This window comes from Sorex araneus, chromosome 9, assembly GCF_027595985.1.
Source record: "Sorex araneus isolate mSorAra2 chromosome 9, mSorAra2.pri, whole genome shotgun sequence".
NCBI classification, from domain to species: Eukaryota; Metazoa; Chordata; class Mammalia; order Eulipotyphla; family Soricidae; genus Sorex; species Sorex araneus.
Window position 1 is genome coordinate 62000252 of NC_073310.1, and position 12305 is coordinate 62012556.

At 40.7% G+C, this 12305-nt stretch overlaps 1 protein-coding gene across 3 annotated transcripts in view; it reads left to right on the forward strand.

Annotated features, from left to right (window-relative positions):
* ST8SIA6 (ST8 alpha-N-acetyl-neuraminide alpha-2,8-sialyltransferase 6) overlaps window positions 1–11386 on the forward strand; it is a 118758-nt gene extending 107372 nt beyond the window's left edge. For all 3 annotated transcript variants that reach the window (XM_055147049.1, XM_055147050.1, XM_055147051.1), the window contains 4 exons: window positions 65–209; window positions 4990–5102; window positions 6893–6985; window positions 8448–11386. In XM_055147049.1, the coding sequence (XP_055003024.1) occupies window positions 65–209; window positions 4990–5102; window positions 6893–6985; window positions 8448–8916 (820 nt within the window). In that variant the 3' untranslated portion in view covers window positions 8917–11386. The remainder of the gene's footprint in view (window positions 1–64; window positions 210–4989; window positions 5103–6892; window positions 6986–8447) is intronic.
* Window positions 11387–12305: the final 919 nt, after the last annotated feature.

The following is a 12305-nucleotide window of genomic DNA, read 5'->3' on the forward strand; positions in this document are numbered from 1 at the left end:
TTTTTACTACATAAACACTACATGAACTTTTCCTTAGCTCACTTGGACTATTTTCCTTTTTCAGAGCAAAGCTTGCTTCCTGTTGTGATGCTGTTCAGAACTTCATTGTCTCTCAAAGTAACACTCCAGTTGGGACTAACATGAGTTTTGAGGTGGAAAGTAAATTTCAATTCCTAATTAAACAGAGCATTTTTGACATGTTTCCAAAGGTGAGTTAGATTTATGGTGGTTTAATTGTACTACCATCATGGATGAATTATTTCCCACTTTGCATCATAGTATGGGGTGGAGAGGTTGGGGTTTGATTAAAATACCCTACTGTTAGCGTGCGTGCACTGTTTCCCTCTCAGAGAGCCCAGCAAGCTACCGAGAGTATCCTTGGCAGAGCCTGGCAAGCTCCCTGTGGCATATTCGATATGCCAAAAACAGTAACAGCAAGTCTCACAATGGAGACGTTACTGGTGCCTGCTCGAGCAAATCGTTGAACAACGGGATGACAGTGCTACAGTCACAGTGCTACCCTATTGTTACCATCCAACAAGACACTTATTATGAATCATTTTCAAAAAGCATCTGGAATGCAGGGAAGTTCTAGGGGGTGTCATTTTTCCCTTCAATGATAAGCCCCCCCCAATATTTGGATCTTCACGATTCATCTTTAAAAAGATGAGGTGTTTAGTCTTTCTGAACAATAACCATGGAGTTTAGGGTAAGGACCATAATGATATGGAAGAAATGAGGAGGGAGAGATCATATAAAGAAGACCTTTGATTGGTTCCTATTTACATATACTATCTGGTCATCATAAAAGCCCTATTTGCATAGGGTATCTGCCACCTAATTGGTCAGTCCCACAAACGGTAGTTACTTAAGCAGATGCGAGACAGCAAGGGGTGGGGATTTGTATCCTATTTAAGCTCAAATCATGGGTATGGGGAGGCTGTTTCTGATGTGGAGGTTGTGGGATCGACACTTCATACTGCTGCTGCAGAGTGTTCCACTGAAGAGTCGGCCCACAAAACTGTGCCTATGTGAGCTACAACACGAGCTGAATATAACCCCGGAGACATCTGTTGATCAGCCTAATAGGCTTATTTGCCATCAACAAGGACTCAAAGTGAAATCCCGACAATAATATGTCACCCGGAAGAAGTTTCTTAGAGTTTTCATTTAGCCTGACTAAATCAGTTCCCTCACAGAGAAATATAGGTTTATGTGACTATTTGGGAGAAGTAAATATTTGAGAATTCATGGCAAATCAGCAATAGCTAAAAGAAAAAGATTCGGTCTGCTGTTTTCACTGCTATATTCCAAATTTCTATCACGTTCTCTAGGACCTGTAGGCACTCATTATATACTGTTAAATGAACATGGTATCATTACAAGGAAAATCTTATCCCTTAATATGACTCTCAACTTGGGGAAAATTTTGTTGTGAAAAGCACACAAACACACACTCTGAGGCATCTCCTCATGATTTAAATAATAGCAATTAGGTCATGCATGATTATCAAAACTGAGATCCCTGTATTTATGCTTCAGAAAATTTGATTCCTACAATTAATTCCCTTTCTTTGAAATTTTGGCTCCTTTCAAATAGTTTATTGCTGGTCATGTAAGTATTTTTGTATTATAATTCAAAATAGGAATAATATGTTGAGAATGAATGAGAAATAAATAGAAAATGATAGTGGAAACACAATGCAGATTTTCTGGAAGGAAAAGTAGCCAAAAAGATAGCTCATAAAGCATTCTAAAAAATGACCCCCTGCTGCATTGAAATCACCAATAATTGAAAAGATAATAACTAAGGAATATTGATGTTCCCTGTCAGATAAAGCCTTGGAAAGTTCCGCAGTGCCCACTCTTACACCAAGCAATTCTTTTTCTTTTTGCTAGCATTTTCCTTGCTTCAGATGGCACAGAACAGAAAAGCAAGGAGGTATTTTGCCTCTAATGGGCACCCTAAAAAAAAGAAAGAACTGAGGCTTGTTAATTCTACGTGTGATTAAGAGAGAGCCCAAATTTGAATTGATTTCAACAGACTGGGGAGGAAATTCTCGAGTCCATACGGTAACTGTGGCAAAGGCAGGCTACTCTGCTGTGTGGCTTCAGTATTTAGTGCTCCCCTTGGACGAGTCTCCACTTGGGAGGACCTTCCCCCCTCCCCCTGTCCCTCCCCCCACTGGATCTGCTCTGGTCTTAATGCTCTGCTGTCTCTTCTGAGATCCGTCTGATAAGACTCTTTTGCTTAAATGTTGGCAGGTCACTTCCCCAAAACACTTTGCCAAGTTACTTTGAAAGAAAAATCAGAAAAACAACATCAGCTTTCAACCTGGGTGATCTTCAAGCAGGAAGGCGAGTGGTGCGGACCTCCGTTTCCTTAGCAGGCTGATGCTAGGAAGCCTTGAAATCTGCCCTTTATTCCTTCTCTTCTTGAACATGGGAGCCCAGAGCAGATGGAGGGTTTTCCTGGTTGATCAAGAAACTAGAGAAAAACATTCCTTCTTGTGAGCACTGAATTGGAGTTGGGTGTCTCCCACTGAGTAGCCCAGGGTATGATCAAGAGCATGTCAGCATTCTAGCGTGGCTCTAAAATGTACACTGGAGTATGGCACGGTTGTCGCTCTGTCTGCAGACAGCCTGAGCTAGAAATGCGTGACTTGAGAGAGCCTGGGGATCTGGAAGCGTTTTCAGGAGTGAGTGACTTTGCCAGGTGCCTGCAGGTAGGGGAAGGAGGCACGCACCTGAGTGTTTTCTCTGTGGAAGTTGAGGCAGGCACTGCATTGCGGGCTGGTGGCAGGGATTTGGAAGCAGCCAGCCTACATTTGATCCCACATCTGGACCCCTGGATAGACCTGTCTCCGCTCCCATCTGCACACTTGTCATGTGAGTTATGTGTCTGGAGAAACCTGTGCATTTGTACCTCTTACATCATCGGCCTGGTGTGATGTTTAGAGATAAATCTAGAAGTGCTGCAGCCGAGTTCGCTTTACTCATTACGCACCTCCCAGATACAGTGGCAGGACCCCCTGGCATACAGTTTGAGGCAAGGGCCTGGGGGGCGTGGGAGTGAGAGAGGACTTCCCAGAACCTGTGGGGCTGGTGAACATGCTGTGGAGAGTGCTCCCTGATTGATACTCACCGCCATTGTTCGTGGTGTAAATACCTTCCACGGTGACCAATTTATTTATTTATTCATTCATTCATTTTACAAGCTGCTCATGATTGGATTTCAGTCGTACAGCATTCTAACACCCAGTCCTCCACCTGTGTACATTTCCCAGTTGGCAGACAAGCTGGGCAAGCTGGTGCAAGGGAGGTTTTGCCTACCTTAGGGGTTGTCCCCATGAGGGACATCGGGCCTCCAGACACGGAAAAGTTGCCCCCTGCAGGTCAGGTGTCAGATCTGTGGTGAAAGAGAAGAAATAAACACCAGTGAACTCTCTCTCTGCCCCTGAGGTCTTGTACCCAAACTTTGGGGACAGACGAGGAAGGTAGGGAACCCCGCGGTGCTGTCTGAGTCGTTGCCCTCACTGCTTCTCATGACCCCTGTGTTCCTCCAGGCCAAGAAGGAGGGAAAGTGAACTTTCAATCAAAAATTATGGTTCCCATAATGGGAGGAGGCGCATCTTTTTGCCTTGTCTTTCTTTTTTTAAAAAAAAATATTTATTGGCTTTGGGGCCTCATCTGGCAGTTCTCCAGGGCTTACTCCTGACTCTGTGCTCAGGAATCACCCCTGGCAGTATTCAGGCGACCATATGGGATGCCGGGAATCAAACCTGAGTCAGCCACATGCAAGGCAAATACCCTCCCCACTGTACCATCACCCCGCCCCCCACATCTTTGTACTTTCTGACTCCAAAGAATTTGGACTTTTCCCTGGGATGCAGGTAGAGCCTGAATAAGCAAAAGAGACGATCTCAGGTCCAACCACCAAGCCTCAATCAGGTTCCCAGGCCCAAGTCTCATTCCCAGACCCACGTCTCATTCCTAGACCCAAGTCTCATTCCCAGGCCCAAGTCACGTTCCCAGGCCCAAGTCTCATTCCCAGGCCCAAGTCACGTTCCCAGGCCCAAGTCTCATTCCCAGGCCCGAGTCACGTTCCCAGGCCCGAGTCAGGTACATGGTTTCTCACAGTAAGGGCAACCCACATCCAAGAAAGGGTTTATAAACCAGGATGAAAGTAATCCCTGGGCCTCTGACTCTTTGCACCAAAGGTCCACTTGCCACTTTTTGCAAGCATCCTATAAACTTGCCCTAATCAACTATTCCTCGGCCCTGAAAGCAATCAGCGAATTCTGTCACAAACCCACATATTATTCCCTGGCCCCAACATTTTGAGGGAGGCAAGTTGGAAAATTTGAGGAAATACAAAAGACACAGACCTTGGAAATGAAGTTTAAAGATGTTGTCGGTGGAGTCTGTGAGCCTCCTCAGAGCCCAGTGGCTGGTCATTTGGGGAGATGGGAGTCATAAATCTCTCCCCACCGCTGAGCCTGGAGGCAGACTGTTTAAGACCCACAGGAAACTTGTGCTAAATTAGCTATTAATTTTATGCCCACGAATAAAGGATTTAATGTTACTTGCTAATTGCTCTATTTTCTCTCTTTTGCCGAAAATGTGCCGGTGTGTCTGAAAGACACTACGTAGGACTTTGCCTGTCTTGGTTTTTAATTTATTAAATTGCGTGACATAAATGCGTTATGCTGCATGTTCCGGCCAGATACATTTTGTGTTATTATCTTACCTTGCATAGGATGCATGGGATGTGCTGTGTATTTCTCTTCAGAGCAAGGAAACCGGTGTCTGGGAATTTTTATTCTAAGTCTTAGGTGGAGGTCAGTTGACTGTGGTACTGACCTTTCTGCTTCCTTTTCTTTCCTTAGCCCAAGCAGTCATTTAACCTTCTGCATTATACTGATGACAGTGTGGCTCTAAAAGTAAAGATTTTTTTCATGGCAATTTCCTCCCTTTTTTCCCTGACAGTCGCAGCCCATCATAGGCTACCCGTATAATCAGTGTGCCGTGGTTGGAAACGCAGGGATTCTGAATCAGTCTCTCTGTGGCGCAGAAATTGATAAGTCGGACTTCGTGTTTCGGTAAGAACGGTCTAAGTGCTTGCCTGGGCACGCATAGTACAGTGAGTGAACGCTCGGACTCACACATGCAAGGCGAATGCTTTGTCTCTGAGCTACATCTCCAGCCCAAGATGATAGCTTTTTAAGCCAGTTTGGCTTATTTATTTGTTTGTTAATTTATTTGGGCAACTCCAGAAATCAAGTGTGGGGTCTGTGTTCTGTAACACACCCCCAGCCCCACATGGATGTTTCCAAGGGAAGGTACAAAGATGTCAGTTCTGGCCTTAGAGATATGTAATTAGATACCATTATTGTTTGATTATTAATTATTTAATTAAATACAAATTATCTTGGTAGATTATCAGGCAGTGCTAACTGGACCACGGGTTTCTCATACTATAGCAATAGCCTTAAACTGCGCTGTTGTCACTTTCTATTCAGAAACTTGGCTTGAGATTGTAGTGGCAGTGGGTCCGCTCTGCAGGACTTGCCAGAACCTTGTTGAATTCTTCCTTCCCTGACGTTTTGTTTGTTTGTTTGTTTGTTTTTTAAAGCCTGTATCAAGAAGGTTTAGTTCTCACTTCAAACTTGGGCAATGCTGAGCCAAGTTCTACACCAACATTGTTTATTTAGTCCTTTGGCTGGAAATTTAAAAAACAACTTGTAAAAAAATTGTGTGCAGGTTCTAAGTCCTGGTCTTTTACAATGATCTCCATACCAGCTGGCTAGAAAAAAAAATCTAAGCCAAAGGGGTTTGTGTGTGTGCTTTCCTAAGAAGTCAAGCCACAGAGCTCCTCCACTTTGACAGCGTGCTGGCAATCAGGCGACTTACTCGTTTGAGGATAGAATTCAGGTGAAATGCACCTTTTGAAAAAAAGCAAGTGGAAATCCGTTTCTTTCGATTTTAGGAGCACTGATTACATCCACAGAGGAGCTTCTTTGATCCTTATCGATTTCATTCTGCCCTTTATGGCAAATAAAAAAGAAACACAATTTTGAATGAGTAGCACACTTCTCTTAAATTTCATCTTAAATTGTATGCTGAAGGTAGTAACAGAAGGACAGACCCAGCAGCCCAACAGTTATTGAATGTGTTCCTCATGATTTATTTAAAATGGTCAATACCTGAATGATTTAGCCATTTTGTTAAAGTACTCAGTCCAAAACGGCCATAATGATGATAAATAATTCTTCTTATAACCGACATTTTATGGACTTAAAATTCCCAAAACATCTGTGGTGAGTATTATATGTACATCCAGTTTCCTTAGGGCAGACATAAGAAATAGAACAAATTTAGCCTTAAAAAAGCAGAATAGATCTCAACACCTACTTCTTTTGTAAAATCAACATAAATGCATGTTTCTATACCCAATATTTGCTGCTGCCAGGCATTCTTGTTGACACTAGAAATCCTTTTGATGTTATCCTTCCAAGCTTAAGGTTTAAATGAAGATTAGATATGGCTGATGTCATTGACATTTATTGCACAATTAAGCTTGAGTAGTTTATTAAACAATTGTCAACTTTTTTTTTATTTCCAAGACTGTAAGAAACAAAAATTGGTGATGAATGGCTTTCCGTAATGTTGCTTATATACAGCACTCAACATTTCCCCCGGGTATTTCTTATGGTTCTATTTTGAAAATAACCTTTGATTTTTCAAAAGAACATGGGAATGTTCTAGAAAGTATATTTATTGTAGGAAGCCCAATAATGAGGTTCTTTCTATGGCTTATGATACTATATGTTTATCTGTGAAACTTATTTTTTAACAAGTATTTTGAAAATAGTTTTTCTTCCATACTTAGGTGCAACCTCCCTCCCATCACAGGAAGTGTCAGTAAAGATGTTGGCAGTAAAACCAATCTTGTGACGATCAATCCCAGTATCATAAAGCTGAAGTAAGTACCTCTTACTTACATTACACAGCTGCTTAAGAACAATTCCTCCCTCCCACTGTTTAACAAGTTTCTTAATCTGAGCAGCAGTCTGGTTGCTGAAAGTGGCTTAAGCTAGAATTGACTTTTCAGGAAATAGGTAAAGGCTGCATTTGAAATTTTTTAGTTTGTTTCAAGTGGAAGTTCATTATATGTGTAGTCAGAGGTACTTGTAAGGTGCTGGTAAACTGAGACTTGCTCATCCAGTGAGAATTTACTTTGTTTCTCCTCTATTTGTTTAACCTATTTTTCAAATTAAGGCATATGATTTATAAAATTGTTTGTAATTGAGTTTTAGGCATACAATGTTCAACACTAATAGTTTCTCATCATTTTTAATAATAGTGAAATTAATTAATTTTTTTTACCATTTTAGCAATGCTCTTCTTTCTTAGCAGCATGCTCTTGAAAGATGTAGCCTATTTAAAAACTTGAGAGATTAAGCTGTAAAATTAACCTGGTAAAATTGCATTTCTACCTCAGATAGTTTATTACTAACATGTAATTTCCACTGTACCTTTTCCATACTGTAACTAATATAAAATTTTGGTTGGGAAAGGAAAATCCCATACTTCCATTGTTTTCTTCATGTGACTAATAATTATCATCAGTGAACTCTGCCTCTTCAATAGTTCTCCTATCTTTTACAGGAGTATAAAATATTTGTCATCCAATGCTTATTTTCTACATACACATTGTTATGCTTGTGTGTTTATTTACTGAGGCATTATTTAAATTGAATATATAAAATTATCATAATACATGAAGGAAATTTAAAATTGATGTTTGTTTATAATATTATGTTTTCCAAAGGGGACTTACTTGATAATTACATGGGTGCAAAAGGTGAGCAAAGCAAATTATAATTGCTCCGCTTATGGGCCAGAGGGCTAGGACAAAGGGCTGATGTACTTACTTTCCTAGATGAGCCTCTCCAGCTCAGTGCTGCTTTGCGTGCTCTCTAGCAGCATTGCCTGTACCCGTAGTGGTTCCCAGTATGGCTGGAAACCCCTCCAGTTCCCCTCCACAGACCCCTGCAAATAAATAAACGCGTATCAAATATCTGAGTGTTTTAAGAGTGTCCAATGTTTGGCAAAACATTTCATCATAAATGTGTAGAGTAGTCCATCTTGGAAAAGCAACCTTAGGAAAAAATGACTGAGTTGGAAGATGAAATAATAGAAATATGTGTCCACTTGGGGTATTGCCTGGCAGAGAAGTAGAAATGAAAGCCTCAGCCACCAAGACAGAGAAGTGCAGGCCCAGCCCTTGATGCGGGCCTGAGGCTCACCTGGAGAGCTGTCTCTGATAGGCCTTAGCCTTTGTTTCCAGCGGTGTCTGTGCTAAAGTCAGCTCCATGCTACTAGCTACCCTGCAGCTTTCATCACCATAGTCAATTTTATGATTCTTTTTAAAAATTTGACAGATATGGGAACTTAAAGGAAAAGAGAGAGTTATTTCTGCAAGACATTGCCAGCTACGGAGATGCGTTCCTTCTGCTGCCCGCCTTCTCCTTCAGGGCCAACACCGGTTCCTCTTTTAGAGTGTATGAAACTGTGAAGTTGTTCAAAGCAAGACCGAAGGTGGTTTTTTTCCATCCCAAATACCTGAAAAACCTTGCACTTTTCTGGAGAACTAAAGGCGTGATGGAATATCGCCTGTCTTCCGGCTTGATGATCACCAGTGTGGCCATAGAACTGTGCGAGAATGTGAAACTCTATGGGTTTTGGCCCTTCTCAAAGACCGTGGATGACATCCCTGTCAGCCATCACTACTACGACAACAACTTACCTAAACGCGGCTTCCACGAGATGCCCAGAGAATACAGCCATATTCTCCAGCTTCACCTGAAAGGAATTCTCAAATTACAATTTAGCAAGTGTGAGATTGCCTGAGCTAAGTGTTTTAAGATGGAATAAACCTGGCTGCCATGTCATCAGTGAATAACAGTGTTCTGAAATAGAGATCGTTGTAGAGGACAGTCGGGAGAGAACTCGTTCTCACCAACTCTGGACACTGAGTTTGTACCCTCAGCAAGGCATTTGGTTATTCTTAAGTGTCTTTATCTCTAAACTAGAGACCGTGACATGTAACCCATGTTACCTGAGTGAAATGAAAGCATCTATAAAAAATCTTGACAAAATATATGGCATGAGGTAGGGACTTGGTGAATATTTCCATTTTGATATGTTTTCACGCTCACTTCCACCCTCTCCAGCCTGATGATAAGAGATAGAGTGTCTGGGAGGCCCTTTCTCAAGAAAAGAGCTGAATTACTGATATTTACTAGGGTTCTTTTTCTGGCAGGCCTCTTTCTTAACAATAATATAGTTCTCTTCTTCCTTTCTTAAGGAGAGCAAATTAAAAATGATGCAGTTCGATAAGAACCCCTTGTTGTCAAGAAATGAAATTCTTGTTTTCGGAAAGTAACATGTCCACTTCTGATTATGTTCACTTGTGATAGTAGGTTTTATGATATTATGGATTTGAGCCAAATAATTTTTATTTATGTCTATATTTTTAAACCACATGAGAAATTATGTGAACTTCCTGCCATATTAAGTCTTTTCCTCTCCCACTAAGAGTATTAACTTCAAGGATATGAATATTTTCAATACCCAGGTTTTTCTTATCTGTTTTCCTTGTTGAGGTGGAGAGGATGGCTCACTCTTTCAATTTACTTAAAAAACGCTATTGAACAGCTACTTCATGCCAGAGCTAGAGAAAGGGATAGAGATGAGTTATTCCACAGAAGGAAAGAGATGTGCGTGTCACCAGTTATTATATGGTATGATGAGTGTCATTGCAAAAGTTATGAATAAAGGAGGGACGGAGTCAAGAATAATTTTATCTTGGTGGGATATCTTTCATGGAAGAAGTGATTTCTAAATTAAACCTAGAAAACAGACTAAGTTTTACCAAATGAAAAAGATCCTAGGTTCTGCTAATAATATGTTAGGGGGAGATAGTGTCCTTTTGCTTCTGAGTTTTCACTATCAGGATATTTGAAAGTAAACTATGGATTTTGTCCCCAAGAACTGCCACATCAAGACAGTGGGGAGGCTGGACATCTTGGACCCGCATCTGTGAATTGGGAATAAAACTGGCTTGATTGATTAAAGCATGAAAAACAATTCTCGTATGAGAAGGTGTAGATTTCACTGTGCTTGCCTTCCAAGTGGCCAGCTGGGTACAATCCCCAGCATTCCATATGGTCCCGAGTTCCCTGGGAATGATCCCTGAGCACTGCCAGGAGTAAATCCTGAGCACTGCCAGGTGTGGCCCCAAAACAATAAAATTTAAAAAGAAAGAGAGAAAAGCTATATATTTACATGAGAATAAGATGTAACTTAAATATCCATAAGCTAAAGCCTAATAAAATATTTAATACTGGTGTTTGTATAGCACTTCCTTACACTCTGACAATACAGCACTTCTTAGTAGAGATCGTCTATTAACTAAACAAGTTATTTGACTTAAACAAGTAATTATATTCATACTTTCCTGCTTATCTTTGTATCTCCCAAAAAGATCAGAAATACCAGTGGAACAGACTGGGCAAAATGCTGAATTAATTATAAATTACTTCTGATTATTAGTCAGGTTATTATTTCAGTACATATTCACTTGTAAGAACACTCTACTGTGAATTGCTTATTTTGATAAAGTACATCTTTAATTTGATTGTAATTGACATTTGTGACGCTATTCTTAGTTAATGCACTTGATTGTTCCTTTTATAGCAAATGAAACTTACTAGCTCCATAAACTGATTAGGAGTTTATATATGAATATGTTCCAAAATATCCCTTTAGCTACATAAAGTCAAACTCATTTATTATATATATATTTTTAGTGTTGTTAACTAGGTGGCTGTTTTCTACTGCTTCTAATGGTTTTATTTATTTTTAAAAATATCTGCTACCATTATTGATGATGTCCCTATCTTGTTACTAGCAGTGGCTTATTAAAAATAAATCAGAGTAGGGGCTGGAGTGATAGCACAGCGGGTAGGGCGTTTGCCTTGCACGCGGCCGACCCGGGTTCAAATCCCAGCATCCCATATGGTCCCCTGAGCACCGCCAGGGGTAATTCCTGAGTGCATGAGCCAGGAGTGACCCCTGTGCATTGCCGGGTGTGACCCAAAAGCAAAAAAAAAGAAAAAAAAAAAAATCAGAGTATTTGTATTTTATAGTGAGTAAAATGTTTTCTGGGAAGTTGGAACAAACTTCTTCTTGATGATATTGGAAATATATCACTGATCACTGATAAGTGAAAGTGATAGAGCATATAAAATAAATCTTTACCTATACAATCTGGAAACTGTAAGTTATTTTAATAAAAATGACATGATTATGACCTTTAGAGCTTAAGTTTCTTCATAGAGTTTTCTAGTCTAACTTAGAAAATAAACTTAAGAATACCAAGACAGACTCTTCAATGCCACCAGTGGACGTCCAGAAATATTCAGGATGATCTACAACAGGGAGCAGTATCCTAGGGTTTGAGAATTTCGGTAACGGTTCAGCAAAGAAACATTTTAGAGAAAATGATGTGTTCCTAAGGAACATAATGAAAGCTTGTTTTCTGCTCAACATTTGTGTGACCATCTGAAAATCATATTGATGTTTTTCCAATATGACCTAGCCAGCAATCCTAGCTAGATCTCACAGACAAGTCTTTGCTCCACAAACACCATGAACAATTGGTGTCTGCTTCCCAAACTGACCTGTAGCGGATAATGGTTTCACAACTTGCAATTCTTTTTTGTTTTGCTTTGCTCCACACCCAGCAGTGCTTAGGGGTCTCTGCCGGCTGTGCTTGGAGCACCAGCCCAGGGTCTCCACAGGCAAGGTAAGTACTTTAGCCCCTGTACTGACTCCCTAGCTAATGATTCTTTCTCATAACTAAAAACTCTCCTGTCCATCCTCTTTGTGTTGTCCATGTGTGATGGGGAATTTAAGGGAGTAGAAGGCATCTGTGACTCCCTCACACTCTTCACCCCCCCCACACACACCTAGCGTGGAACAACTTTCCACATGTCCCACCGTGGTGTGCCAATAGCATCAAAGTAGATTTTCTCAGACCTTTCCAAAATATGCTAGAATATGGATATTGATAGTTAGACATAGGAGGTGTATGAATTGTAAAACGTAAATCACAGATCTTTTCTATGTTATGGAATCACTGTGAGTTCTTCGCCAAGATCAAAACCCAAAGAGAAACTCTGAACTTCATTTTGTAGACTTGGAGATTTCCCACTCCAGCTGTGATAGTCTCCCAA